This window comes from Bradysia coprophila, unplaced genomic scaffold (assembly GCF_014529535.1).
Source record: "Bradysia coprophila strain Holo2 unplaced genomic scaffold, BU_Bcop_v1 contig_151, whole genome shotgun sequence".
Classification (NCBI taxonomy): Eukaryota; Metazoa; Arthropoda; class Insecta; order Diptera; family Sciaridae; genus Bradysia; species Bradysia coprophila.
The window spans coordinates 4,967,644-4,994,965 of NW_023503423.1; the positions used below are offsets into that span (position 1 = coordinate 4,967,644).

Here is a 27,322-nt window from a genome sequence, read left to right on the forward strand (position 1 = left end):
TCGGATCAATTCATTTTAAACAAACTTCATTAAACTTGTGATTAAACTACAAATTAAATGTAATGAGTTGACGGAATTCGGTATTTCATTACGGAGGAATTCACTAATAACAATGCATTCACCGTACCCAAACTATCATTGGCGATGTAATTCAGCATAAACACCGTAATTACATATCAATCTTGTGGATAGCATCATGAATGCCTCCTTAGCAAAACACACAACATAGGTCAAACAAACAATCATCATTTGCTGTTACTCTCTATACGAACGGGCATGGTATACACATTCTACCATGTAAATCATGTATCACAATATTAAATTGTATCACCGAAATGTCTATGCCAGAGATTTATACTGACGCGTGCGAAATGCCATTTGATCGTTTAATTTATGAACTGAAATAAATGTGAATAGTCGTTGGTGTGAATATGGAAGAGGGGTTTCTCTCCTCACCATCGCAATTAATTCGTAGAAATGAAATAATTTTTGGAGCGACCATTTGCGTATATTATAATGCTTGTGTAGATAGATATGTGTGGTAAATGGACTGTTTACTTGGTGTACACAGCATAATGTATTATTATCGTGTAATTAATTCATTTTTATTGCGTTGCGTTTTGCGTTATGCAAATTCTTCAGTTCGGTAAATTTTACCTACTAGCAGAGTGGCTCTGTGTGTACACCATATAGTTCTAATGTTGGGAAATTTTTATTGCTTTTCTGCGGTTTTTCGGTGGCTGGGAAACTGTTATGTAAATGGCTCTACGGTTTTATTTTATTGCAAATTTTATGAATAATTAAAATTTCAGCTCGGCACATTTGTGTAAAGTTGAAGCATTAGAGGAAAATAGAATGAAAGGAAAAGCAAGTGCGGTCCGATTATTGTAAACAATTTTTGTTTACGTACTCAACCGTTTTTACTGCATTTTTACCGTCAAATTATTGGTTTATTATTTAATGGGTTACATAACGACACGGAAAGTCAATGATATTTTATGGAGGGATACTTCCAATATTTAATGACACTGCGTAAACTTATGCGTTTCGTTCACAACCAGGTCTTGGTTACCGGGACAATAGATTTTCCAAAAAGGAAGAATGCGGTACGCGGGATGTCTACGTAGCTACATACTAGCCTTTAAAAATGAGTCGGAATCGATTCCTGTGTCAGATTATTCTACATCATGTCCGGAGCGATAGCGGAGGACTTGACGCAGTCTAACTTCCAAAAAAAGAACGAAGAAATTTTTTTGAGACGCGGCAACTATATATAGGCGAGAATTTAAGTTTCTTTCCTTTGACCTGTATCACCACAAATCCTATTCTATCTTATTCGCGCTTCAAATACGAGCAAAACGAGCTATCACTCGACTATGTAACTTTAAAATTGCCGGAGATACATCGTTTTGAAGTTGGTCATTTTGATAGCCTCAAATGAAAGGTATTCGTAACACGATTCGAACAAAAAAATAATTAAAAAAATCGGGGCTACTCGAGCGTAGGATGAAAGGACTAATATTTTTTTGGGTTATGAGAGATAGAGAATTACTTTCTTCGGCAAAGTCTCAGAGTTTTACGAGTAGAAAAGAAGGGCATTTGTGAAAAATGTCGAAAGTTGGAAATGGGTGGGTCAATTGGGGTTTTAGAGATATTTCTTGAATGATGGCAGAATTTCGTCAAATTTTCGAATTTCGTCAAATTTTCAAATTTCGTCAAATTTTCAAATTTCGTCAAATTTTCAAATTTCGTCAAATTTTCGATTTTCGTCAAATTTTCGAATTTCGTCAAATTTTCAAATTTCGCCAAATTTCCGAATTTCTGTTATAAACTGTTATAAAAAGCAGTGTTCTAAAACTTCTAAAACGACTGATATCCCAACAAAAATCTCTTCGAGAAAAGTGTGACGCAGTCTTTGAAGTACAATTTCTAAAATGAATGATATCGCTAGAGTTGACGCTTTCAGCTTCGTTACGCAAAAATTAAATTGTTGGGATGGAATCTTTGTAGCGATTACATATACATATGTAGCCTACATTTATTAAATTGTTTTGATGTCGGTATTGCTCAAATTCACTTATTAATTACCAAATATTTCGTCTCATTATCTGAGACATTATCAATGGTACAATGTGAACACTGGAAACAAAAAAAAGCAAAATTTCAGAACATTTATACATTTGGCCTTACAAACTTAGTATCACATACCCTACGGATTCATACTCGTATGAGCCTACATTTAGGCGAAATATCAATTAAGCACCTAACTTTCCTAAGAGCATATTTGCATTACGTTAAGCCGGTGGTCCAGACTGCTAAATAGTTCATTTTGATTCCTCTAAACAACACTAATGTTAGTTGGCTTAAAAGAAAAACAATCCCCAGCCATTCCACTTCTTCTGTTTTGTCTTTGCTAATGGCCCCTAGTGAGTCGTTATCTGGCAATATCTCTACGTTTCAACGATTTAGTAGCCACGGTCAGGACATTTTTTTTCTGTAGCCGACCGCCGATGATCAGTTTAGCCATAAAAGTTAATGGCGAAGATCTGCGAACAGATCTATTAAAGTGCTTTTGCTTAACACATGAATTGATGACTTGCAATCAGATTTCCTATGTATCTAATTTGATTCAACCGAAGTAAATATCTAAGTTAATTGATCGTGATTTGCGGTATTTTCGAAATTACGGGTTTGTCTGCACATCGTCTACACCAGCTATTTCTGTTTGTGTCATATTACGAAGGCAATAGTTACGTTACTCTAAAATATTCTGAATCTCGTAACACAATTCGCAAATTGTTCGGTTAAATGTAAACAAGCGAGCAGTGCATAAGCTCCGTAGCTCGTTGATTGTTATGTATGTATCGTTCACAAAATAAACACAATTAGTCTCTGCATAAGAAATTTTCGTGCACAATGTTGAACAAACCTTGTCATCTTCAGATGACTATTCAGAGCACAAACGACATAAGCACAGCATTTCCAAAATGCTCTCAAAGTGTACTTTCACTTTACTATGTGTGACATAATTGAAACATTTTCCGGGTGCTGAAGAACATTGTCGGAAATTAAATTTTCTTCAACTCAGTTGAAACGCAACAACAAACCAACAATAACACGTTTAGCATTTCCTTCACACATAACTCACATATCCCCAAACGATCAAAATGTTACATAATGTTACATTCAACTAGACAATACTTCACGTTCCCGAGACGTTCTTCAATTAATTATTTTTGCATAAAATTTGGAATAAGTTAAACGGTTCGTGCAACCCCATGACAATAATTTTTCATCAACCTGCTATCGTATAAAACAGAATAAACAGAAAACATAAAACCGTCGTTGAATATTCTCTTATTTATACGGTTCCCGGTTAATGTCTGCATTTAACACTTTAGGATATGAAACAGCAAACACTATTAAGTCAAATATCGCCGAAAATGTTCATTTTCCGAGCATATTTTTGTTTTTCTTATTTCCCGGAATAAACAACTCCGTTTCATTTGGTGTCGGTATGTGTATCTACGCAAAAATATGTTACATTCGGAACAGTCATTTGTATGATAACCCTGATAGCTTGATAGCACATAAAACGAAAGGATATTACTCGTAAATCGCTTTTTGTGTGACTGCGTTCGTGCCGAACGTAAAAGTAGCAAACGGTTGGGTGGAAAGCAGTTTTCACTCTTGTTATATACATATTCGTCTCGACGGTAAAGTTGTCCCTGGAGGAGACTTATTTAATTATCTTCAAAAACATGGAAAACGTTGATTGTTACCATTTAAATGGAACAAATGAGTTTACATGGCTGGGTGTTTTTCGGAGATGTGTTTTGCGGATAAAGATGTTTTTCGTGGAAAGTTTTTTTCTTTTCGCTTTTATTTGTGCAACTTCTTCTCCATGGACTTAAATGGTGGTTTTAGTGTCGGTGTAGGTGGATTAAAAGATATCTCGTTCAGTTATAATAAACTTATTAAATTAGATGGATTTATGCAGTCACGGTGTTAATACGGCAATCTTACCGACATTCAACTATAGAAATTTTAAAGTAAATTTGAGAAATTTATCTCAAGTTTGGGTAACAGGAGCGCGATATTTTATTATGCGGTTTGAATATTGCACTAAGATTATAGATTGTGATCGGTTGGCATCCACTGTTACTGTCACGCCTTCATAAATGATTGAAAGAATGGGTTGCCTAATACCGAAAGTTTCTGAATTCTGGTTTCTCTTAGATACCATCCGAATGTAATCAATTTAGCTCAAGAGAATAAAACAAGGCATCAGAACAGTCGGAGCGTTTGCTGCGACTTAGCCCCGTACGACCCGTAATCCTATTTCGTCCGTAACCATAATACGTCCGTAGCCGTAATACGCCCGGAACCCTAATACGTCTACAACCCTCTAATGCGTCTGTTACCAAAATGCAAGTCAAGTCAAAATGCAAGTCAAATGAAACCAACAATTTACGACATTATTTTAGAAACCCAACCTTCCATTGGGTATTGAATTACCTCTCAAATGAAACAAAAACTAGCAAAATCGGAAGAGATTTACTCGATTTATGTGCAAAAAACACTTAGGGCCGAGTAGCGGCCTTAGTCCAAGGGCCCAAATTTGAAACTTTTTTCGTCACGTTCTTTTCGGTATTCAATTACCTTCCATAAAAAACTAAATCTGGCAAAATCGGATGAGATTTACTCGATTTATGTGCAAAAAACACTTAGGGCCTAGTAACGACCTTTGAGCTCTCCCAACAAGCCCACGTTGGATCTTACCCAAAAACAATGTTCAGCAACTTTGTTCTACTCGTCAATACCTTTCATTTGATATATCACAAGCAGCTATTGCGTGCGTATTTCGGTAGATATCGTCGAAAGACTGAAAAACACCTATAAGGCCCCAGCTCTGGAAGGGCCGACCCTACCATGCCCATTTTCGAACTTGACCTTACTTTTGTCGATACCAATCGGGGAAAAAAAGAATTTTCAAAAAAGGTTGTGATTTACTCAAGCTAGAGGGGTCACGGACGGACGGATGGACGGACGGACGGACGGACATTTTTTAGCCCCGTACGAAGTACTGGGGGCTTATAAGATTAATATGCCGTTTGTAACATGTCGAATTGGAAGCAGCCAGTAAGGGCAAAGCATTTGGTTATGTTCATAGATGACAAATCCGCAATAAAAAAAATGTCCGTCCGTCCGTCCGTCCGTCCGTCCGTCCGTCCGTCCGTCCGTCCGTCCGTCCGTCCGTCCGTCCGTCCGTCCGTGACCCCTCTAGCTAGAGTAAATCACAACCTTTTTTCAAAATTCTTTTTTTTCCCCGATTGGTATGGACAAAAGTAAGGTCAAGTTCGAAAATGGGCATGGTAGGGCCGGCCCTTCCAGAGCTAGGGCCCTATAGGTGTTTTTCAGTCTTTCGCCGATATCTACCGAAAAACGCACGCAATACCTGCTTGTGATATATCAAATGAAAGGTATTGACGAGTAGAACAAAGTTGCTGAACATTGTTTTTGGGTAAGATGCAACGCGGGCTTGTTGGGATGGCTCAAAGGTCGTTCCTCGGCCCTAAGTGTTTTTTGCACATAAATCGAGTAAATCTCATCCGATTTTGCTAGATTTAGCTTTTTATGAAAGGTAATTGAATACCGAAAAGAACGTGGGGAAAAAAGTTTCAAATTCGGGCCCTTGGACTAAGGCCGCTACTCGGCCCTAAGTAGTTTTTGCACATAAATCGAATAAATCTCATCCGATTTTGCTAGTTTTTGTTTCATTTGAGAGATAATTGAATGCCGAATAGAATGATGGCAAAAAAAGTTTCAAATTTGGGCCCTTGGACTAAGGCCGCTACTCGGCCCTAAGTGTTTTTTGCACATAAATCGAGTAAATCTCATCCGATTTTGTTAGATTTAGTTTTCTATGGAAGGTAATTGAATACCGAAAAGAACGTGGCTAAAAAAGTTTCAAATTTGTGCCCTTGGACTAAGGCCGCTACTCGACCCTAAGTATTTTTTGCACATAAATCGAGTAAATCTCATCCGATTTTGCTAGATTTAGTGTTCTATGGAAGGTAATATAATACAGAAAAGAACGTGGCGAAAAAAGTTTCAAATTTGGGCCCTTGAACTAAAGCCGCTGCTCGGCCCTGAGTGTTTTTTGCACATAAATCGAGTATATTTCATCAGATTTTGCTACTTTTTGTTTCGTTTGACAGATAATTCAATACCGAAAGAAAATTGGGATAAAAAAAGTTGTAAATTCGGATTCCTAAGATTACATCGTAAACTTTTGTTTTATACTTGAGAAGTACTTCGTACGGGCTTTTGTAATTGCGCTAAGCGCAATTTTAAAGATGAACGCTTACAGTTTACAATTTGCAAAAATAGACAATGATGTCAAGTACGCAATAAGGTTACGGAAGCATTTTGATATCGGACGAATAAGGGTTACGGGCTTATTAGGGCTATGGACGTATAATGGTTTCGGGCTAAATAGGTTTACGGGTCGTACGGGGCTCAGTCGTAGCAAACGCTCCGACTGTTCTGATGCCTTGTTTTATTGCAGATTCGTCATCTATTAACATAACCAAATGCTTTGCCCTTACTGTCTGCTTCCAATTCGACGTGTTACAAACGGCATATTAATCTTATAAGCCCCCAGTACTTCGTACGGGGCTAAAAATTTAGCTTTAAGGCCATAAAAGCAACGGAAACGGATATGTTGTTGTTTTAGGGAAACTGATCAAAGGTTACAGGAGAATTAGGGAATTTTCGGGAATTTAATTCCCTTAAAATAGTCCCTGGTTGACAAAACAACCTGAACAACACATATTGAAATAATCTGAGAATCTGAGTCTCACTCAACAGTAAATGTCAAAGACAACCCAATAGTTAGAACAATATGCCCAAGTGGCCGCCGTGCGCGGTCCTAAGGTACAACAACTATTTTTAAATAAAAATTTGAGTAAGAACGTACTTTCCTCAAATTTTTATTTAAAAATAGTTTTTGTGTCGAAAATTCTGTGGTTAAACTATGAAGTAATAGATTTCGAAAATGTTTAGATCAAAGGCGAAATAGACTTTGTAATTATACCGATGACTTGTTAAGGTTAATGACTGTAGTCGCTAACCGAACCGAAAGTTAACCTAAATCAGTCAAATAAAAATTACTTGCGAAAAAACAGATTTAATGATAAAAAATGTGTGTTACACGACCATGTTAAATAAATATTTATCTTATCGTATGTTTGCACGCTCTGATAGCAAATATTCTCGCAAATATTAAACTTGCAATTTTTGTACGCTTTGTGCGAGAGTCATGGCTAAAAAGCTATGAGATTCATTCGAAAAAAAAATGTTGGAAAAAATCAACATTCAATCGTCCAGTTAATCAGACTATTTATTTGCATGAAAGCGTTATCAGCGGTTCAATGTTTGAACAAACTGAAATGAAAGAACTGATTCATTAAATGAATTTCGTTAAACCCAATTCGAAGACATGCAACATTCGTTAGACTGATTGAACCACAAACTTTTTCTTATTTACTTAACTGGATTGTATTGATTTCTGGGCATTAATATTCTCCAGGGAACAAAAAACGTCTGGAGCAAGTAATATATATAAGGGTTGTTATCTATGTAAATCTCAAAACTGTTACGAGTAGAATCGATGTATGAGTTATTCGACATTGTGACCAATAAGATTAATTGTCTGGTATGTCAATCTGCTTGTCTGTTTATAAACCGTTTAATCATTAGCATTTGCATTGTCTTTCATATCTTAATTACTTTCAGAAGCCGATAAAGTACGGTGTCATTGCTTAGAAGTGCGTGACGAGTCTTTGAATTCAATACTGATTAAATATTTTTACCGCGTATTGCATACCAAAATTGAATTGTTAATAGCCCCACAAATTTTATCACAGAGTTAACTGTAGCAGAATGAGTAAATATACACAAACACAGTGCGTCGAACAATCAGAACAATTCGAATAAACGTATAATGTACACAAGCGAATCGATATTTGAATAATTAAGTGAGTGTATCGTTTATTTGCGTGGCTTCCTTCAATGCTTACAAGTGTAATTAATGCTACGTGAGACTTTGATTCAAACATTTACTTGACTTGATCTTTTACGGAAGACTATGACAACGAAAATATGCAATCCGCTGTACTGTCTGATTTAGCAAAATTTATGTTCAAACCATTGAAGTAAAAGATTTTGCGATCATTTTGTGAATTTTTATCAATTAGATCCAACGAAGCCAATAATTATACGGGTGGTATGATCGAATTAGAAGTCGTCTGTTGAGATCTCTGCGATATGATTAACCAACCGACAACATTAGCTTTGTGAAAATAGTATACTCTCCAATCGTAATTATGTTTGAGTATGATATGCTTTGTTTCAACAAAATTACAATCGTTTCAAGTTGATGGTCTTGGTTGACATATTCATCATTTAAATGTATTGTTTGTAGTTAAAATAAATGGACGTAGTAGTAGAACTACAATGTGAAATGACAGGCGACCAATATTTTTATATCAATTATGAGCCTTCAGTCGCTGAAGTTATCCGAAAAGACTGTTGAATGGGTGGGTATTGAATGAAAACTCATCTGTTAGTTACAACAACGACCAAAACTAGCAAAATGAACTCTAGATATAAGTGTTTGTGTTGTCTTATATAGCATATGTATATATGTATGTTAAGACTAAATGAAGTAAAAGATTTTGCAAGTGAAAGTTCTTTGAACAGAAGAAGTACTGTAGTCATTTGCGTATTTTAAACGAGGAATTTTTATCATTTGAATTGCAAATATTCAGCGATCTAATTCCGACTTAAAATAAATGACCTGAAACTTTTACACTGTTTCTACATAGTCAACGCTTGTTATGTGGTTACGTTATTAGACCCGTACGAAGTACTGGGGTCTTATTGGTTTACGCATACCTTTGTAACACGTCGATTTGGACTCCCTGAGTAAGGGGAAACCTATTGTGGTTGTCCAGAGATGCCAAATCAGCAAGAAAAAAATGTCCGTCTGTCCGTCCGTCTGTCTGTCTGCACGATAACTTGAGTAAAACGCATCCGATTTTGAAAATTCTTTTTTTCCCCGTTTGGTAATGTCAAAAGACAGGCTAAGTTCGAAGATGAGTGATTTTGGATCGACCCCTCCCGAGCTGTGGCCCAATAAGTGCTTTACGGTTTTTCGAAGATATCTCCGGACATTTAAACGTTAAACTTGTAAGTGATCCGTCAAATAAAAGGTATTTACAATACCGATCGACAAAAAAAAAGTTTATGGAAATCGGATGACCGACTTGTGAGTTAGACCCCTTGGTGTGAAACAGGCACAGGGCGGCAAGCAGTTTTTTCTTGTAGGTCGGCCACATTTGAACATATTTCGTCTGTTTTAGCTTTATTAGATAGGTATTGACCGTACCAATCAGGGAAATTTTTTTTTTGAAATTATGTTCTCCGGAGCGTGAGCTAGGTCTCTTGGAGTGAGCTCTTATCTGGCTACTCGGAAGTACAGTGAACGTGGTGTATTTTGACAATATCTCGAGTAAATTTTGACCGAATTTCATGAATTTTTTTTTTTTGAAAGGTATTAACGAATGTAAAGCGTCGGTACTATTTCCGGTCTCCTAACAAAATGGCTGCCGGCGGCCATATTGGATTTTAGTAAAACGATATAAAGTGGGAAAAATGATACTTAGAGAGTTTCTGTTAACATGGAAATAATGTGTTAAGTGTGAGGGGTTTCAGGGATTCCATATATGGACATCTCTATATACCTATATACAGCTATATTGAGCTATATACAGGCATATAGAGCTATATAATAGCATATTCCTCTGTGGAATGTTTATTTACAGTGAAATATAGGTAAATATAGCGGTATATAGCTGTTTAAATAGGAATTTATGAAATTTGACTTCGTACGGGGCTGTCTATATTGCCTCCGGCAATTTAATTGTATATGATAACAAGGCAAAGAGTGGATAATGTAAGTGATTTAAAAGGAAGAATAGTTTTTCAGCAGAGAAGAAAATGAAGTAAGAGAAATGAAGAGTTTCACATTAAAGGCTTTTGATACGAATAGGTGTTTCGTACGGGTCGGCGTTAGCTATGTTTTGTATCAATCTGAAGTTTTGCGAAAATACTGTTGAATGGGTATTGAATGAAAACTCATCTGTTAGTTACAACAACGACTAAAACTAGCAAAATGAACTCCAGATAACACTTAAATCTGGAGTTAATTTTGCTAGTTTTATAATATGTTAAGACTAAATGAAGTAAAAGATTTTGCATGTGAGAGTTCTTTGAACAGAAGAAGTAGCAGATTTTTATATGTTGTACCGCAATCCAGTACTGTAGTCATTTGCGTATTTTAAACGAGAATTTTATCATCTGAATTGTAAATGTTCAGCGATCTAATTTCGACTTACAATAAATGACCTGAAACATTTACACTGTTTCTACATAGTCAACGCTTGTTATGTGGTTACGTTATTTTGTTATGTGATTTCGAAATCACTTTGATTGTATGAGATTGACAAAAAACCACTTCCAATTTACCTGTAATTTGTCATTCATGTGTGGCATAATTTGCTATGTAATTGTTCAATTTAAAGTGATTAAAATTGGACTTCAAAATCGGTTCATCCTCCGTTCGATTATGTTAGCTTACCAAATAACCAACAACTTAGCCCAGAAACCATTCAACTATGGTACCGTTTTTCTTCAAAGTTTTTCTCAACAACAATCAAAATTGAATTAAAATCTAGCCGCACACAGAAATAACAAAAAAAAACCTTTGCCTGTAATTCTTCTGTTCAACAGTATAATTAGGTATAACCAACCGTAGACCATTAAAAATTCAATTTCAAAACAAAAATAAACGAAGAATGAAAAAAAAAACTTCGAAATTCTTTGAACTTATCTTAAGATATTACATGATTCAGTTCAAACTCACCTTGTCCCGTTTGAAACCGTTGCCAATAACAACGTTGTACATTTCGATAGAAACATGTTTGAATGTTCATTTAATGCAGAATCGGTTCATAAAACATTTATGAACGTGTAAATACAAATTGAAGATTATCCTAGTGATGTGCACCGTTCAATTCAGTCTTTCGTACCTTCGTATATACAATGTTTTAGCTTTAATTTTTGACATATTAATCAAACGGCAAAAACTTGTTTAGCTCTCGATAAATATGTGGAGCTATATTTTATACGGTCGGAGATATCAGACCGCACGAATCACGATTTCAATTTTTTTTCTTTCTTCTTTTCAATTTATTTTTCTTCTAGAAATCATCTGAAAGATGTATTATAATGCTCTGACGACAACGACGTTATTCCACATTAAAATAGAATTGTATGTTGGCAATGTTTCTGAGGAATGTGACACATAACAACACTAATAATAACGATACAATTCAAGGAAATATTAAATTAATTTCAGTCTCAGAAACATTCCTATTCTCATTCAATTTACTTTATCTTCTTTACAGTTCAACCAGTGAATGCATGTAACGAGATGCATCATTTGATAATGAATTGTGAAAAAAATATCCAACTCGTTAAACACAAGAGAATGAGAAGCAAGATCTATTTAAGAAAATGATGGATGACATCACTTATAACTCGTTGCGTCTTTAAATTACAAACAAATAACGAATTTAACAGCTGACGAATGTGTATCACTCATGTTGGTTCGTTGAAGTGTAATGCAATGTGTTGACGACACATTTTGTATACCTCACAAGTATTGTAGAGAAGCAACAAAAAGCACACACACGACACTGAATACGTTCTGAATTCACTAAATCAGAAACCATTCAAGTTATAAGGTGGTTGAAACGGATAATATGTTATATTAAGCAGCGCACACTTTCCTAATCTTATGTATGGTTTCTTGTTACAGTGAAATAGTCATTCGCTACAAAAGGTCGACGCTAAATTGTATATTATTTATCATCGGGTTCGTAATAACAATCGATGAGCTTTTTTTATTTAAAACATTACACACTGGTTGTTAAGTTGTATCAACAATAGTATATTCCAAACGGCTGTGAATCCACTGAATGGCAAAACAATAACGTAAACTTTCTCATAAATAATGCCATGTATTTAACCAAAGTCTTAATCCATTTTTACATATTAATGGTTCAATTGAAAAACGTTTTTTTTTTTTTTCGTTTCAGCGGCACGACTCATTATTCAAATATAGTAAAATGAAATACAACAAACAAAACGACAAAAAAGAAGAATTTTTTTTTTCATAAAAACAAAATTAATTAGGCAAAATAACAACATTCAGTTTACACACGAGAAACGACTGTGCATTCGTGTTATACCCGTCCATTTCGACCGTATCGCGACGACTGAAAGTACGTTTTATATACAATTTTCTGAAAGTAGAGGTTTTATTGACGATTCTTATAGTTATTCATATCGCTGTTTTTATTGTACTTATACCATGGAATAATTGCGGTACACAATTACATTCGTTAAGTGTTGTAGTGTTTGAAGGTGTTTGTTTCCTACATTTTTTTGTAAATAAACTTGCGACACAGTTCCCTCGGTTCGGTGATTACAGTTTGGTTTCACATTTCTCTAATCTCTTCGTTTACAGATAGATCTAATCCTTGTGATTTCCAGTCTACTTTTAACGGATTCACTTCCGGATTATGTTGTCTAGTTAAGTTCCCAAAGTTGTTCAACACCTTTCAATGTTACCTCGCCCGAGAAAAATTGTAATGTAAGCTCGAATGTAAGAATACGAAAATAAATGGAATTATCAGAATTTTCATGTAGATTCACATGTCCGAAGATAGTCCAAGTCCAAAATTTAGAACCCGCCTCCTGTAGAAGAAAAGACCCGCCTCTTTTCAATTTAAGTTCATAATGTTAACGTTAAAGGTGTGTCTAATTTAAGTGAAATAGGCGTGTCTTTAAAACGGGCAGTCAATTTTAATAAAATAAAATATTTTATACCGATTCTGGACTGTCCAACTTTTTTCGCGAGTCTTATTTCTGGACAGTCCAATTTTCTTCTTGCGAATCAATTCTGGACTGTCCAACTTTTTTCGCGAGTCTTATTTCTGGACTGTCCAACTTTTTTCGCGAGTTTTATTTCTGGACTGTCCAACTTTTTCTTCGACTCTTATTTCTGGACAGTCCAATTTTCTTCTTACGAATCAATTCTGGACTGTCCAACCAATACCAATTTTAATTGTACATAAAAAGCGTTTTAATACGCCGAGCGATCCGGCCCATTGCCCCGTAGCGAAGCGGAGGGCCGCAATGCGAGCCGGGCGCCGGAACGGTGTCGGTAAGTTAGGAGTTAATTTTTTTTCTCTTGCATCGTCTAATAATTAGTCTGTGTGAAGGCGTTAGTTCGTTCCTAGGGAATTCATCCTTTTACGAAATTTAACGTAAAGGCGTTTTGTTCCAAACCTAGGGAATTGAACCTTTTATTGATTCGTAAGTATAAAATTGGACTGTCCAGAAATAAGAGTCGAAGAAAATGTTGGACAGTCCAGAAATAAGACTCGCAAAAAAAGTTGGACAGTCCAGAATCGGTAAGAAATATTTTATTTTATTAAAATGGACTACCTATTTTAAAGACACGGCTATTTCACTTAAATTAGACACACCTTTAACGTTATCATTATGAACTTAAATTGAAAAGAGGCTGGTCCTTTCTTCTACAGGAGGCGGGTTCTAAATTTTGGACTTGGACTAAGTTCGGAGATATGTAGATTCCATTTACTCTAAAAAACGAGTCACTTCTCTTTTTTGTTATTTGGGCTGAAGAAAATCTACCGGACTGAGCAAAACCACATTCAAATTCTACCTTCCAGAAACGGTTACTATCTTTATTGCCTATCCACCCGGAATATTGTCTTTACATGTACATTTCCTACCCGCGGAAAGCGGTCGTTACATGTGGGAACTTTTTTTATTACATCACAAGTGAAGGAAAATTCATTATTTACAAACCAGGAGATTTTCATTACTTATCAGCAAAAATGTATCACATGAAATTTTTGTTAGGTATTTATAGCACTGAAATCGAAACAATGACTCGCGATGTTGTTTTAGTTTTGATACCACAAATTTTGTGACACCAATGTAAGCAAATTTATCAAAAATTTTCGAAGAAATAAAATAAAAGTGACGGCCATTTTGTCTATAGCCATAATTTCAATTTTTTTTAATTCGACGAACACCAATGGCCAAACAATTTTATTTTTTTGCATTTTTCACTTACAATCGCTAAACCGAACTGGTGTGCATACGTTATTTTGCACCAGCTGGTCCCATTTGGAATTGTATGTGACCAGCTGGTGCAAAATAACGTATGCACACCAGTTCGGTTTAGCGATTGTATTTTCAAAAACACTCAACACTTTTACTCTTATTATCATGTATTCACTTCACTTCAGAGCAAAATTGATTGTAACACCACCAAAATCGACAAATATTACGCAAAATATGAATCTAGCACTTCACAAAAACAAAACAGTAGAAGTAGTTTGTCAACATGTCACCAAAACAGTAATGTTGCCAGTATCTTTTGATATTGAAGAATTTGCCTGTTGTCTTCAGGAACACTTTTAGTTTTGAACTGTCATGTCCTTGGGAGGGAAAATGTACTCGTAACAACGATATTCCGGGTGGATAGACAATAAAACAGCATACATTGGATGCTGCTTGGTAGTTCATTACACTCGGAATCAATTTTGTGAACTTGCGAACTCACAAGTGTGGTTTTAAGCAACTCGCTTCGGAAACGGTTATTTTGATAATAAAAGTTGCATGTTCAATCGAGGCGAAGGGGATCTAAATAATGACGCAAGAACAAGAAGCCATTTTATTCGTTTGTTCCATATGTGCAAATAAAAATATGTTTTTTATCTACTGTAATGTCAAAATATTGTGTAATTTTTTGTTGTGATTTTGACATGACAGCTAACACGTTAGTAAATAAGGGTTTTACGCACACGATGTGTTGCCGAACTCGCTTCGCTCGTATCGGCAATCTCATATCTACTTCGCAACAGATCACCATTTACTAACTAGTTAGCAAAATAGCTATTTTAAAATCGCAAGAGTTGTATTTTTCAACTCGTTGTTTCGATTGAAATTGAATTGAAAATCCTGCATTTACGTTCAGTTCCGGTAAATTCAGTAATTTTTTTGGGATACGGCAAAAGTAAATAAAATTCCCAATAATATGCCCTGGCCTAAAATCTACCGGCCGAAATCCATACGTAAAAAACTTTTAGGGATCCATATGATTTCTGAAATTCCTGAATCTCCTAATTGGGATTTCACGAAGTCGTCAATTATTTACGTGCTTGTTTTCCACCTTTTTTCTCTACGTTAACAAATAACTAACACATACTTCAGGGACGAACAAGAGATAATTTTGATTTTTTTCATCCCGTTGTCAGTAATGAGGCGTCACCGTTTTGGTGTTTTAGACGATTATTTCGAGGCTATTTCAATCGCCCAAATTTCATTTCGAGGGTGTTTTTTGTGGTGCCGAGAACCACAAATCACCCGAGAGAAAATGAAAAATTACTTTTTTCCCGAGGTCAACACAGCGTTTTTCACAACAAAGACTTCGCTAGTTTCAGCTGACGTGAGAAAATAACTATTTTCTCGCCTGCGTTGTCAAAAAATTTCAAAATTGCGAGCCTCTTAATTCCTGACTCTCAAACTTCATGCAAATCATAAGTTAATAGAATAAGCATTTCACCAAAGCGCCAATCTGTCGAGCGCCTTCATCAATGATTGAATTGGAAAATTCGCTGAAAACCACAGATGAAGATGAAAAACTCTTGCAGTCAACAACATTCTAAGATGAGTGAATTGGCTATCCTAGTAATTGGATAAAACATGAGTTCAAAAAGAATTAAAGTAAAATATTTGCATGTAAAAGTGAAACCATGCATGCATCTTATGGTAATCATAGTCAAATAATTGTTGGCCGTGAATTCATTTGTCATTCATTAATATACATTTCCTTTTACTGCTCACGGTCAAAGAGGACCTTTCAATTACAATTAACGTTTGGTAATGCGAGAAGAAAAATTGAATATTCGGTTCGTACTCACTTAGCAGTAAAAATGTAAGTTTTTCTGTCATTTGTGCTAATTTAAAGTAGTTAGTCAGAAGGTAAAGGTGTTGCAAACAAATTAATATGCGGCTGCCATAATCAGTTTAAGTAAAACGTACACCCTCTTCCTCCTATCCTAAGAATCCGTATTCGTTCAGTAACTAAACTTCTCGTTGTATTCTCACAAACTCTTCAAAAGCAGAAACATTACCGTGCGAGTCTCTTTTATAATGCCGAAGTGTGGAACATGCTTCTCGATTTTAATTCGAATTAGAATACATGAATTTAACATTTGGTCGAAAATTAAAGCGGTTACTTAAGAAATGACTTCCTTCATTCGTACAGAAGTTCTGTTACTGATAAGGCAACTAAAGCAAACGTAGTAGATCGATAACATGGCTGCCAGGAAAGAGATTCTGTTCGAAGGATACTTTTATGACGTGACGGATTTTATCCGAAAGCATCCCGGAGGAACAGTCATTGAATATTACACAGAAAAAGGAGAAGACGGCACTATTGCAATTCGACAATTCCATAAACGATCTGCAGAAAAGGTCCGACTTATGATGAACACTCTGGAAAAACGTCCAGCTTCAGATGGCGAAAGTATTCATAGATCCCATAGATGTTCTATGGAATTTCATTTCAAATAATTGTCGTCTTTGCAGTTGGACTAGATCCGGACGTGCTAAAAAAGAATCGCAGTCTCACAGAAGACTTTACAAAATTGCACCTAGAATTGGAAAGAGAAGGATATTTCGATCCGTCGTATATGCAATCACTCGTACGTTTAATGGAGATGCTTTTTTGGGCTGTCGTTGGGCTTATGCTATATTATAACCAGAAACATTTATTGGGAGTGATAGCACTCACACTTGCTCGGATTCGAACAGGATTTATGGTACATGAACTAGGTCATAACTCATACACCGGAAGTCCTAAGGTCGATCGAGTTTTAGGTATTATTTTGCAAGGTAAGGTTCGCATAACAAAAATTTGAAAGAAGTACAATTAAGGTACGATTAACATTAGTCCGGAAGTACCGATTATATTATCTATGACTTTTTGTTTTGACTTTTGACTATTTGCATGAACTCTTGCCTTTAATAGGTATGATGGTTGGATTATCTGTGGGAAGATGGAAGCGTTTACATAATCGTCATCACGCGATGCCTCAGAGATTGCATCACGATGTCGATCTGGAAACGATGCCGTTGTTCGCTTATAACAAGAAAGTGGTAAGAAAGCCCTCGGACGGTAAACGGTTTCATATCCAATATCAGGTATGTATTTCCACATAATAACGTTAAAGCAATTTCCACAAAAGAACGTTATTCTTCGATCTAAGGCCTATCTGTTCGCGTTCGACTGTATACTAGTTGCGCTGCTCTGGATGTTATATCAATATCCAAAGTTCATGTTTAAAAACAGAAACTACTTGGAAATATTTTGTGTAGCGTCACATGGCGTCATTTTCTACCATCTCGGATTTTGGCCTTGGATAGTGTCTGCTTGGTTTGGTTCATTTTACATGCTTCTAACATTTTCGATGAATCATACATTTTTGCCGGTAACAGCAGAGCCCACCCACTGGGTAGAATATGCATTCCATCACAGTGCCAATCTTGAATCGACGCCTTGGTGTGACTGGGCGACAGGACATCTTAACTATCAAATTGAACATCATCTGTTCCCGACGATGCCGAACTTTCGATTGCCTTTCATCAGCGACAGAGTTAAGAAATTAGCCCAAAAGTATAACCTACCGTACAGTATTTGTTCATATTCTGACGGGGTTTACAAAACATTTAAAAATATGTCAGACGTTTCCAAAGAAGTAAGTGCATAGCGTTCACAATTGGAGTTCAAATTATAGTTTTCTGGGCAAGAACTTTTTGTCTTTGAAATAAATCTAATAATAAGGAAACTAGAATTAAGGTTTTAAGACACTGAAAGGTTCTAGTTCTCAGGCCACGATTATCTGGATTTTGTTGTTCATTTTGCTTACAAGTGTAAATTAGTCCTAATATTTTCACAACAGCAGCATTGACAAATGAAATAGAACGATTTCCGTGTTTAACGGATTCGCCACCACATCTTACGTATCCTTTAAACACTTATTCAACGAGACAATAATCTCTAAATTCTTTATTATTTATGTGAGAAAAATGGCACACGCTTCCTTTCATCAGTTTCGACGAGAATGAACAACTTTCGTGGAACAACAACAAAAAAATGTCTCCCGACACAACAAGAAGCAGTAAAAATGCTACACACTCACCTAGCGATTAAGATAAACACTTTTGGATAAGTGCTTTGACGTCCCTAGCTTCGTTGGATAAAAAATAAATTCAAAAAAAATAACTGAAGTACATTACTTGCATGTAAAAGTAAAACCATAAAAAGTGTAGTACTCCATCACCTATTCCACTTTACTGGAAAGCAACAGAGAAGCAGGTGCTCTTAATACACATAACTTTGCTTGTTTACGTTTATTTATTATAGTCTTTTGCACCGTACTACATGTGTAAAATAAATATATTTATGCGGAGAGCTAGGTGAATATGTTTATACATTTTCAACGAAAGCTTTATACCTCTGTGTATACATAGGAACAAAAACTTCCACCTTAATCACCCATTTCATACATACGAAACCACCATATCATATCTTTCACCTCCTCTTATATCTCGTGCAGTATAAGTATTCGCGGTGTGTTCTGCTCCCCGACCATATACTTTATGCATGCACGCTAAAGACAACAATGTCTCTCTCTCGATTCTATTTGGTGTGAGCACTTTTAGAAGAAACATCATGCTGCGTGTATTTATAATGTTCAAAGTAAGTATACCAGGAAGACTATATGTTGGCGATTTAATAAACTCTAAACTACGATGAATTTTGATGCGGGAAATGTTTGCTGGAGTGTGTTGTGCTGCTTTGGAATATTTAATATTTACCGGTACGCACAGAACGCAAAGTCATTATAATTTATTTGAACGATGATGCTTCAGCGTAAAAAGGTTTTACAAGAAAAACGTGAATGTGACACTGTTCACGGCAGAAAGGACTTGAAGTGTTCGAGTGAAAAGTGAAAATTTGTCGTTTATGGAAATGGTTGTAAAGACGAAATAAGCAATTTAATGGTACTATGGGAAGATGATTTTTTATCGGTTAAAAAGGTAAAGTGAAAACAATTTTTTCGTCGTAACTTGTAGCATAAAATAGAAAATGATGACGAAAGTTTGAAGTATAAATAGAATTGGATGTATGTTTGAATAAAAATATTTTTTTAAGTGTATGTGACTCAGTCAAGTTGGTTTCGTTTCATTAGTGTCATTAGCGAGGTCATTAGTGACATATTTTTCGCCAATTTATTTACCAAACTTACAGACATTTATGAAAATCTACCAAAAGTTTACCATTCATCGGCGATCCACATGGCCAATTTTCAGATATTTTTTACAAAAAAATTCTTAACAAAGTCCTAAATCTAAGCATTTAAAATGTTAGGAAAAAGATCGTTAGTAAAATCCATCTAATTCAATGTAGATGTGTCTGCGGCAGCGACTAGTTTTTTGAAGACTTTCTCCCATACTGTCAGAGGCAGTGAAATTTCACATGAATTTCCTTCAACTTTTTTTTCAACTGATCCGCTAAATACACGCGCGTTGTATTGGTAGAACCGTATAAAGACGCGCAAACAGTTTAAATTTTGTGTGTGGATCAGCTGAAAAACAGCGGAAGCACATCCATGCCTTAATTTCACTGGCTCTGACTGTACTCATATTTTTTCAGTTTTCACCCATTTGCCTTAATTTTACCCAAAAATATTTTTGTGAAAATTTGGAAAAATTCAGGAAAATTCAAGAAACGTTAGAAAAATATGGGAAAACATTTTCCCAAAAATCGAGCCAGATCTACTGTCACCTAAAACCAGGAGAGGGATTACATCAGATCTCTTTTCTCTATTCAATCAAAACTCTTACGATATAGAACGATTCACTATCTCATTGAAAGATGTCGCTCCAACAAAACCAATGTCATCAGAATAATAATTAATTTTTTACTCGCCGGATTTTGGTCAAATAAAATTCCATCGTGCCATCAGTAATCAGTTTTTCAATCGGCCCTATATCGGCTTGGGAATAAGGGTTTGAAAAAACGTTTGCTGCCGTTTCATCACATCCTTTTTTAAGACTCTTATCGCCAAGCCGATATAGGACCGATTTAAAAAATAATTGCTGTAAAAAAAAACTCAGGACTCTGGCTGAGGTCATGTGCTCAAAATTAATTATTTTTCTGATGACATTGGTTTTGTTACAGCGACATCTTTCAATAAGATAGTGAATCGTTCTCTATCGGTAGAGTTTTGATTGAATAGAGAAAAGAGAACTGATGTCGTAAACTTTTATAATCTCGTCCTATGCCGTACAAAAAGAAGTCTATAGATAAAATTACGGTCTACAATCATAATTAGTCAAGTCAGGTAAAACGGGCGCACTTGATAAAATAATAAGTCAAAGTAAATCTCGTTCCCTTTAAGCACCATCTAAATTTTCAGGAATTTTTAACTTCAAATAAAATGAAAAACTGAGAAATACACAACAAACACGTTCTTGGTTTACGATATGAATTTAACGCCATGCTGAAGAACTTTTTTTTATTTCTATTCGAAGCACGTGACTAACATTTTATAATAAATTTATATGAGCACTAATATCATCCACATCCATGATATTTCTACATATGCAGAAGGCAGAACAGTCAGCAACATTCAGCGAAGGCATGGTGCAATATTTTCAAGTTTTTTTTTATGTTATTTGAAGGTGTAAAAACCGCATATAACACATAGAAATGGGGGAGGATTATTTTATGAATTCTAACGATAAACATATTTTACGTGGAATGTGTGCTTATACTTTACGGTTCTCGCGAATATTTAGAACTTCTACTTGAAATAATCCTTTTTGGAATTATGTTTTCAGTTTTGATATATGCATCGGTTGCGCTCAGTAAACAGTTAATAAAAATTGACAAATTTTGAAGTTGGTTACTCGCTACTAGCTATGGGTGTAGGTATGTAGAACTAATACTTTCTGCATTCATACTTTACCTGGATGTAGAAATTTGAACAGACTCAACTAGTGAAATATAAATTTCGTTCCCATTGCATATGGAGTCAATCTAATTCTTTCTGTCCATTCCTAACGAGAATCAACATTACAAGAGGTAAGCATTTACAAGGTACATACGCATGTGATCCAAATTAAGATACGTTGAAGACATCTACTATTTTAACCATAATAATTCACCAGATGCGACGCGACATAACACCTTCTATGGTTCACTAACTTGTGCAAAATTCTAACGTTCTTTCCGCAATTTTCAGCTACAATAGTAGAAAACTTATCCATTATCTGTTCTTGTCCCGTATTGGAGAGGGATTCTTTTTAAAAACAGCCTACCGAAATCTGACGCATTTTCCAGTGGACTTTTTTATATGTACACCAAAACATTTCAACTTCTATTTCATCGTAGATGCATCCAAACCACATAAGACCCTATTTGGCCCAAAAGCACATTAAATTACCTGTTAAATGACACCCTACACGACCATGTACGTTTTGTGTACCTCGAGAAATTTCAGTAAGAACAGTGTAAGTCTTCGGTCGAAAACTTCAACTGCACATATTTCAGTGTCAATTAATTTTAAACCCAATAAGTCCCTATTCGGCTCAATAGTACGTGTGATTACCTTTCTAATGACACCCCACACGACCCTGTACGGCTCGTGTAACTGGAGAAATTTTTGTAAGAAAAGTGCAAGTTTTCGGTTTTTGATCACGTCCTTTCACCAGCCACACAAACTTCGAAGAATTTTTTTTGAATACCTTTCTAGGCACATACACAAAAAGTCGACTGGAAAATGCGTCCGATTCCGGTAGGCTGTTTTTCAAAATGATCCCTCGGACTGAACAGTACCTGTCGAGTGAGACCCCATACATGAAATCAACGTCACATTATAACGGCTGAACATATTTTACAAAGAACACTAGCCAAGGGGCGAATATAAAAACTCAATGGCAGCGGCTTTAGACGACTCAGGTCAAGGGCAGCTTGTGCGTATAAATAAACCGTTGGTAAAAAATTGCTCCGATGGAATCAGGCTCACTATCAAAAAATATTTCGTAGGCATGTGGTGTCCCATACGATTGAGTTCAAAAAAGCAGAGCCTTCCGTACAATTTTTGTTCGGATTCTGGAGATACACAAACAAAGTATTAATAAACGTTGTTCCTAACTTATGCGAAGCAGGCTTGTACTGAAAGCCTTGTCACTAGCTAAAAAATCCTTTTAATTAGATAACAGATAAATTGAAAAAGTATTTCAGCACACTATTTGCATACAAAAGTAAAACAATTGATGCATCTTATGGTAATCATAGTCAAATAATTGTTGGCCGTGAATTCATTTTTGTCATTCATTAAAATACATTTCCTTCTACTAATCACGGTCAAAGAGAACCTTTCCATTACAATTAACTTTTGGTAATACGAGAAAGAAAAATTGAATATTCGATTCGTAGTCACTTCGCAGTAAAAATGTAAGTTTTTCATTCATTTGCGCTAATTGAAAGTGGTTAGGCAGAAGGAGAAGGTGTTGTAAACATATTAAAATGTGGCTTCCATAATCAGTTTGAGTATAACGCCCACCCTATTCCTCCTATTCCGAGAACTCCTATGCGTTCAGTAACCACTCGCTGTGTTCTCACAAAGTCTTCAGAAGTCATGATGCAAAACATTACCGTGCGAGTCTGTTTTATAATGCCGAAGTATAGAACATGCTTCTCGATTTTAATTCGAATTAGAATACATGAATTTAACATTTGGTCGAAAATTAAAGCGGTTACTTAAAACATGACTTCCTTCATTCGTACAGAAGTTCTGTAGCCGATAAGACAACTAAAACAAAATTAATTGAACAGCTCGATAACATGACTGCCAGGAAAGAGATTTTGTTCGAAGGATACTTTTATGACGTGACGGATTTTATCCGAAAGCATCCCGGAGGAACAGTCATTGAGTATTACACAGAAAAAGGAGAAGACGGCACTATTGCAATTCGACAATTCCATAAACGATCTGCAGAAAAGGTCCGACTTATGATGAACACTCTGAAAAAACGTCCAGCTTCAGATAGCGAAAGTATTCAATTCATAGATCCCATAAATGTTCTATGGAATTTCATTTCAAATAATTGTCGTCTTTGCAGTTGGACTAGATCCGGACGTGCTAAAAAAGAATCGCAGTCTCACAGAAGACTTTACAAAATTGCACCTAGAATTGGAAAAAGAAGGATATTTCGAGCCGTCGTATATGCAATCACTCGTACGTTTAATGGAGATGCTTTTTTGGGCTGTCGTAGGGCTTACGCTATTTTCTAAACAGAAAATTGTGTTCGCAATGGCAGCCATAACGCTTGCTCGGATTCGAGCAGCATTTTTGGTACATGAATTAGGCCATAATTCATACACCGGAAATCCTAAGATTGATCGAGTTTTGGGTACTCTATTGCAAGGTAAGTTTCGCATAATAAAAATATGAAAGAACGGTAATTAAGGCGGAGGAATGATTAAGAGCGCTCACACTTTTGCAAATTTCTAGACTACATTTGTGCGCAAAAATATTCGTTTTTTGATGATTTCTCTGAGCCAAAATCTCTTCGATCAAACAATTTAAAATCGAAGTTTTTTTACACTTTTTAAAAAATTCGATTTTCTCAGCTGAGGCATTTTTCCCAACTATAGGCCAAACAAACACTCACGACAAAAACGTTTCTCAGATGATTTTCAAAAACGTTTCTGTTCTGGATAGCCTACAACATTCCCAGGAATTTAAGCCCACTTGAGCAAAAATTGAATCATTTTCCTGATGAATTTACGAATTTTCAAGTTCAAGATCCACTCAATTTTTCATAGTCGGCGAACTTTGACGACTCACGAAACATACTTTTTCGACAAACTTCTTTCGGTTTTTATTTTTTCCAGTTAAATTTGACCCCAATTAGTCGAATAAGACTAATACAGCTAACAAAAATCTCAAAGTAAGTTTTTGGTAGAGGTCGAAATATGTGGGCAACCAAAAATTCGAAAATTTAGCTTCTTTGATTTTACGCAAGTTGTAAATCAATTTTTTAAAATTTTTAAAATCAATATTTGATGAAAACAATTTTTTGTAGTCTCGGTCCCTTACCCATCGCACACCCCTAATGTATAGAATAAGAATGAGAATAAAACAAATTTTTCTCGTTGAGAATAACACATAAAAACACTGGGAATGTCCATTATTAAGCAAAACATCGTTGCCATCCCTTTACAAGGTCTACTGAGAAAGAACTAAAAAAGTGTGGTTTCTGATAATTTTCGACACGTGATATTCAGTGTTTTCATGGTGTAGCTAGTGTAAATAAATCATCAAAACAAAGTCTGTGTTTGGGGATGGGGACTATGACAGACACTCCATCCAAAAACGTTCAATTGAATGAAAATTGCAGGCAAGGGAAGAGGGGGAACGCTCCCAGAAGAAACATAATCTTTGTCGATGTTTCACAAGAGTTCATTTTCTGCCGATGATGCCTTGATGTGGAAGTTTAGAAATTCGAAATACTTCACAGGTATAATTGTTGGATTATCTGTGGGAAGATGGAAGCGTTTACATAATCGTCATCACGCGATGCCTCAGAGATTGCATCACGATGTCGATCTGGAAACAATGCCAATGGTGGCTTTTAACAAGAAAGTGGTAAGAAAATCCGCGGACGGAAAAAGGTTTAACATTCAATACCAGGTATAGATTGCCAAATACAAACTTTTTTAGCAATTTCGATTGAATGTTATTCTTCTATTTAAGGCTTATCTGTTCGTGGTCGGCTCTGGACTAGTTGCACTGGTCTCTCAGTTTTATCAATATCCGAAGTTTATGTTTAAACAAAGAAACTACTTGGAAATGGTATGCATAGCGTTGCATGGCGTCTTTTTATACCATATCGGATTTTGGCCTTGGTTTTTGTCTGGATGGGGTGGATCATTTTACATGCTCCTAACATTTGCGATGAATCACACATTTTTGCCGGTAACAGCAGAGCCCACCCACTGGGTAGAATATGCATTTCATCACAGTGCCAATCTTGAATCGACGCCTTGGTGTGACTGGGCCACAGGACATCTTAACTATCAAATTGAACATCATCTGTTTCCGACGATGCCGAACTTTCGATTGCCTTTCATCAGCGATAGAGTTAAGAAATTAGCTCAAAAGCATAACCTTCCGTACACTGTCTGTTCATATTCCGAAGGTGTTTACAAAACGTTTAAAAATATGTCGGAAGTTTCCAAAGAATTAAGTGCATAGAGTTCGAAACTAGAGTTTAAATTAAGGTTTCCTAAGCAAGGTTGAATTTGAAATAAATCCGATGATAATGAAAAAACAAAATAGGCAACAGAAATTGAGGTTTTAAGAAGTACTTACGTTTGTAGAGGCTCCGCAATTTTAGGACCTGTGCGAAGTACGTCGACTTCCTGAGTTTTATTTTAAATACCTTTTGTGGATGTCCAAAGATGCCAATTAAGTCTAAAAAAGGATATTTAGAGTGCTGCTGTCGACAGGAAAGTGATTGGTTACATCATGCCCGGGCACGTTTCGATTTGGACGTTTCTTGTTTTTCAAATTTCGGACAAAAATTGATTGATCCTTGCAACAAAAAATTAGGACCACTTATTTTAGGCTTAATGCTATTATCATCGGCTTGATTGAGTTAGACTATGTTTATTCCTTTTTCCAACATTGAAAAAAAAAGTTGAAAATTTTAAAACCCCGACTTTAAGGTGCCAAGGCCGTAGCCAGACTTCAAAATCCGAGTGCGCTAGGGGGGGCGCAAGGTCCAAAAAAATTATTTTGTATGGGAAAAATTAAAAAAAAATGAAAAAATGACTTATCTAGGAGGGGCGCCCCCCCCCCCCTGCGCCCCATCTAGATACGGCCCTGTAAGGTGCTTTCCCAATATAAACAGTTAGCCAAGTTTAACTTTAGGAGATGGCTTTTCCCCTTCCCTTAGGGGACATCAACAAATCACGTCAGCACTAGATGGGTTTTGGACTCTGTAGTATAAATAAGTGAATTTTCTGTTGACTTTTATAGGAGGAGGGTGTCTGAAAATTCAAGAAAAATGCTGGCATGATTCATGGATGTTCTCGTATTATTTTTGGTTAGAATGTAAGTTTTTATCACGGTTTTTATTTAAAAAGAAAAGTTATGTAATAAAAGGAGTCATAAAATTGTTCTTCATCATCTCCAGCAACATAAAAATTTCACTTTCAATTTCTGTCATTTTTCTCATAGAACTATTAGGGAATTTTTCGTTTTCGTTTTGACATCATAACTTTATTGTCAGTTGTCACAAAGAAACCCATAAAATAAAGACCATTCGAAACATTTCTTATGCCATTTTCTTTGACACAATGCCTGCTTTTTTGCTATCCCGACGCTCACAGAAATTATGTAAGCAAAAACTGTGGGTGTTTTTCTTTATTCGTCGGTCGTTGTGGAACTTTTCGAGATGTATATTAAAGCACATAATGGTTCGGGTGAAAATGTAAAGTGACACACACAGAGATGAATCCCTGTAACCATATACCCTGATTACATTATGCATGCAAGAAAGAGCATATTCAAAAAGAGGGCCTTAAAATAATATATTTAAAAGGTTTATGATTTGGATGGGAGAGAGGATTTCATTTCATTTTTTTTTTGCTAGTCGTTTTTTTGCATATTTTTTTTCGTTTTGCGGTTAGTGTTATTTTCGGTGTAAGAATAAACCGCAAAGAGTAAAATTGTAACACACAACACACAGTTAGAGTGTTAGGAAAAACCTTGAGAAAAAAAAACACTTTCGCAAATGAGACATAATTTACAGAATGCTTTTCCATTTTAAATTTTGTCTGCTGAATTCTGAACTCATGCATAAATGTATCGTATAAGTCCGTATTTTTTTATGCATATGTAATCGGGGAAATAAAATTTTAGGGTAGCGGTAGACATGACTTTTGCACTTAAACGACTAAACCCTTTTTACTTAGAGTGTTTTGCATTAGAATTTTTCAACCAGAATG

At 35.8% G+C, this 27,322-nt stretch overlaps 2 protein-coding genes across 7 annotated transcripts in view; one reads left to right on the forward strand and one right to left on the reverse strand.

Moving 5' to 3' along the window:
* LOC119074555 (protein sprint) overlaps nucleotides 1–27,322 on the reverse strand; it is a 167,043-nt gene that overhangs the window by 65,810 nt on the left and 73,911 nt on the right. Inside the window, exon 1 of one of the 4 annotated variants that reach the window (XM_037180747.1) lies at nucleotides 10,991–12,406. The exons of the other annotated variants lie outside the window; for them this stretch is intronic. Within the exon in view, the coding sequence (XP_037036642.1) occupies nucleotides 10,991–11,046 (56 nt within the window). The 5' untranslated portion in view covers nucleotides 11,047–12,406. Of the gene's footprint in view, nucleotides 1–10,990; nucleotides 12,407–27,322 lie in introns of those variants that run through there. 4 annotated transcript variants of the gene reach the window in all.
* Nucleotides 16,449–25,655, forward strand: LOC119074636 (acyl-lipid (8-3)-desaturase-like). Of its 3 annotated transcripts, XM_037180910.1 has the most exons (5): nucleotides 16,534–16,759; nucleotides 16,822–16,974; nucleotides 23,581–23,733; nucleotides 24,829–25,001; nucleotides 25,065–25,655. In XM_037180910.1, exons 1-5 carry the CDS (start codon nucleotides 16,549–16,551, stop codon nucleotides 25,563–25,565), a joined length of 1,191 nt encoding a protein of 396 aa, XP_037036805.1. In that variant the 5' UTR covers nucleotides 16,534–16,548; the 3' UTR covers nucleotides 25,566–25,655. The 3 variants fall into 3 exon arrangements, with proteins under 3 accessions (XP_037036807.1, XP_037036805.1, XP_037036806.1); XM_037180912.1 differs by lacking the exons at nucleotides 23,581–23,733; nucleotides 24,829–25,001; nucleotides 25,065–25,655 and adding exons at nucleotides 17,264–17,436; nucleotides 17,502–18,076 and having other exon boundaries at nucleotides 16,449–16,759; nucleotides 16,822–17,127; XM_037180911.1 differs by lacking the exons at nucleotides 16,534–16,759; nucleotides 16,822–16,974 and adding an exon at nucleotides 23,074–23,360 and having other exon boundaries at nucleotides 23,428–23,733.

What these genes read in the sequence shown, in the direction of transcription:
- LOC119074636 (XM_037180912.1), top strand. Translation starts at nt 16,549, where the DNA reads ATGGCTGCCAGGAAAGAGATTCTGTTCGAAGGATACTTTTATGACGTG. An exon ending in TTTAGGTATTATTTTGCAAG is followed by an intron (nt 17,128 to 17,263) that starts GTAAGGTTCGCA and finishes TGCCTTTAATAG; the next exon opens with GTATGATGGTTGGATTATCT. An exon ending in GGTTTCATATCCAATATCAG is followed by an intron (nt 17,437 to 17,501) that starts GTATGTATTTCC and finishes CTTCGATCTAAG; the next exon opens with GCCTATCTGTTCGCGTTCGA.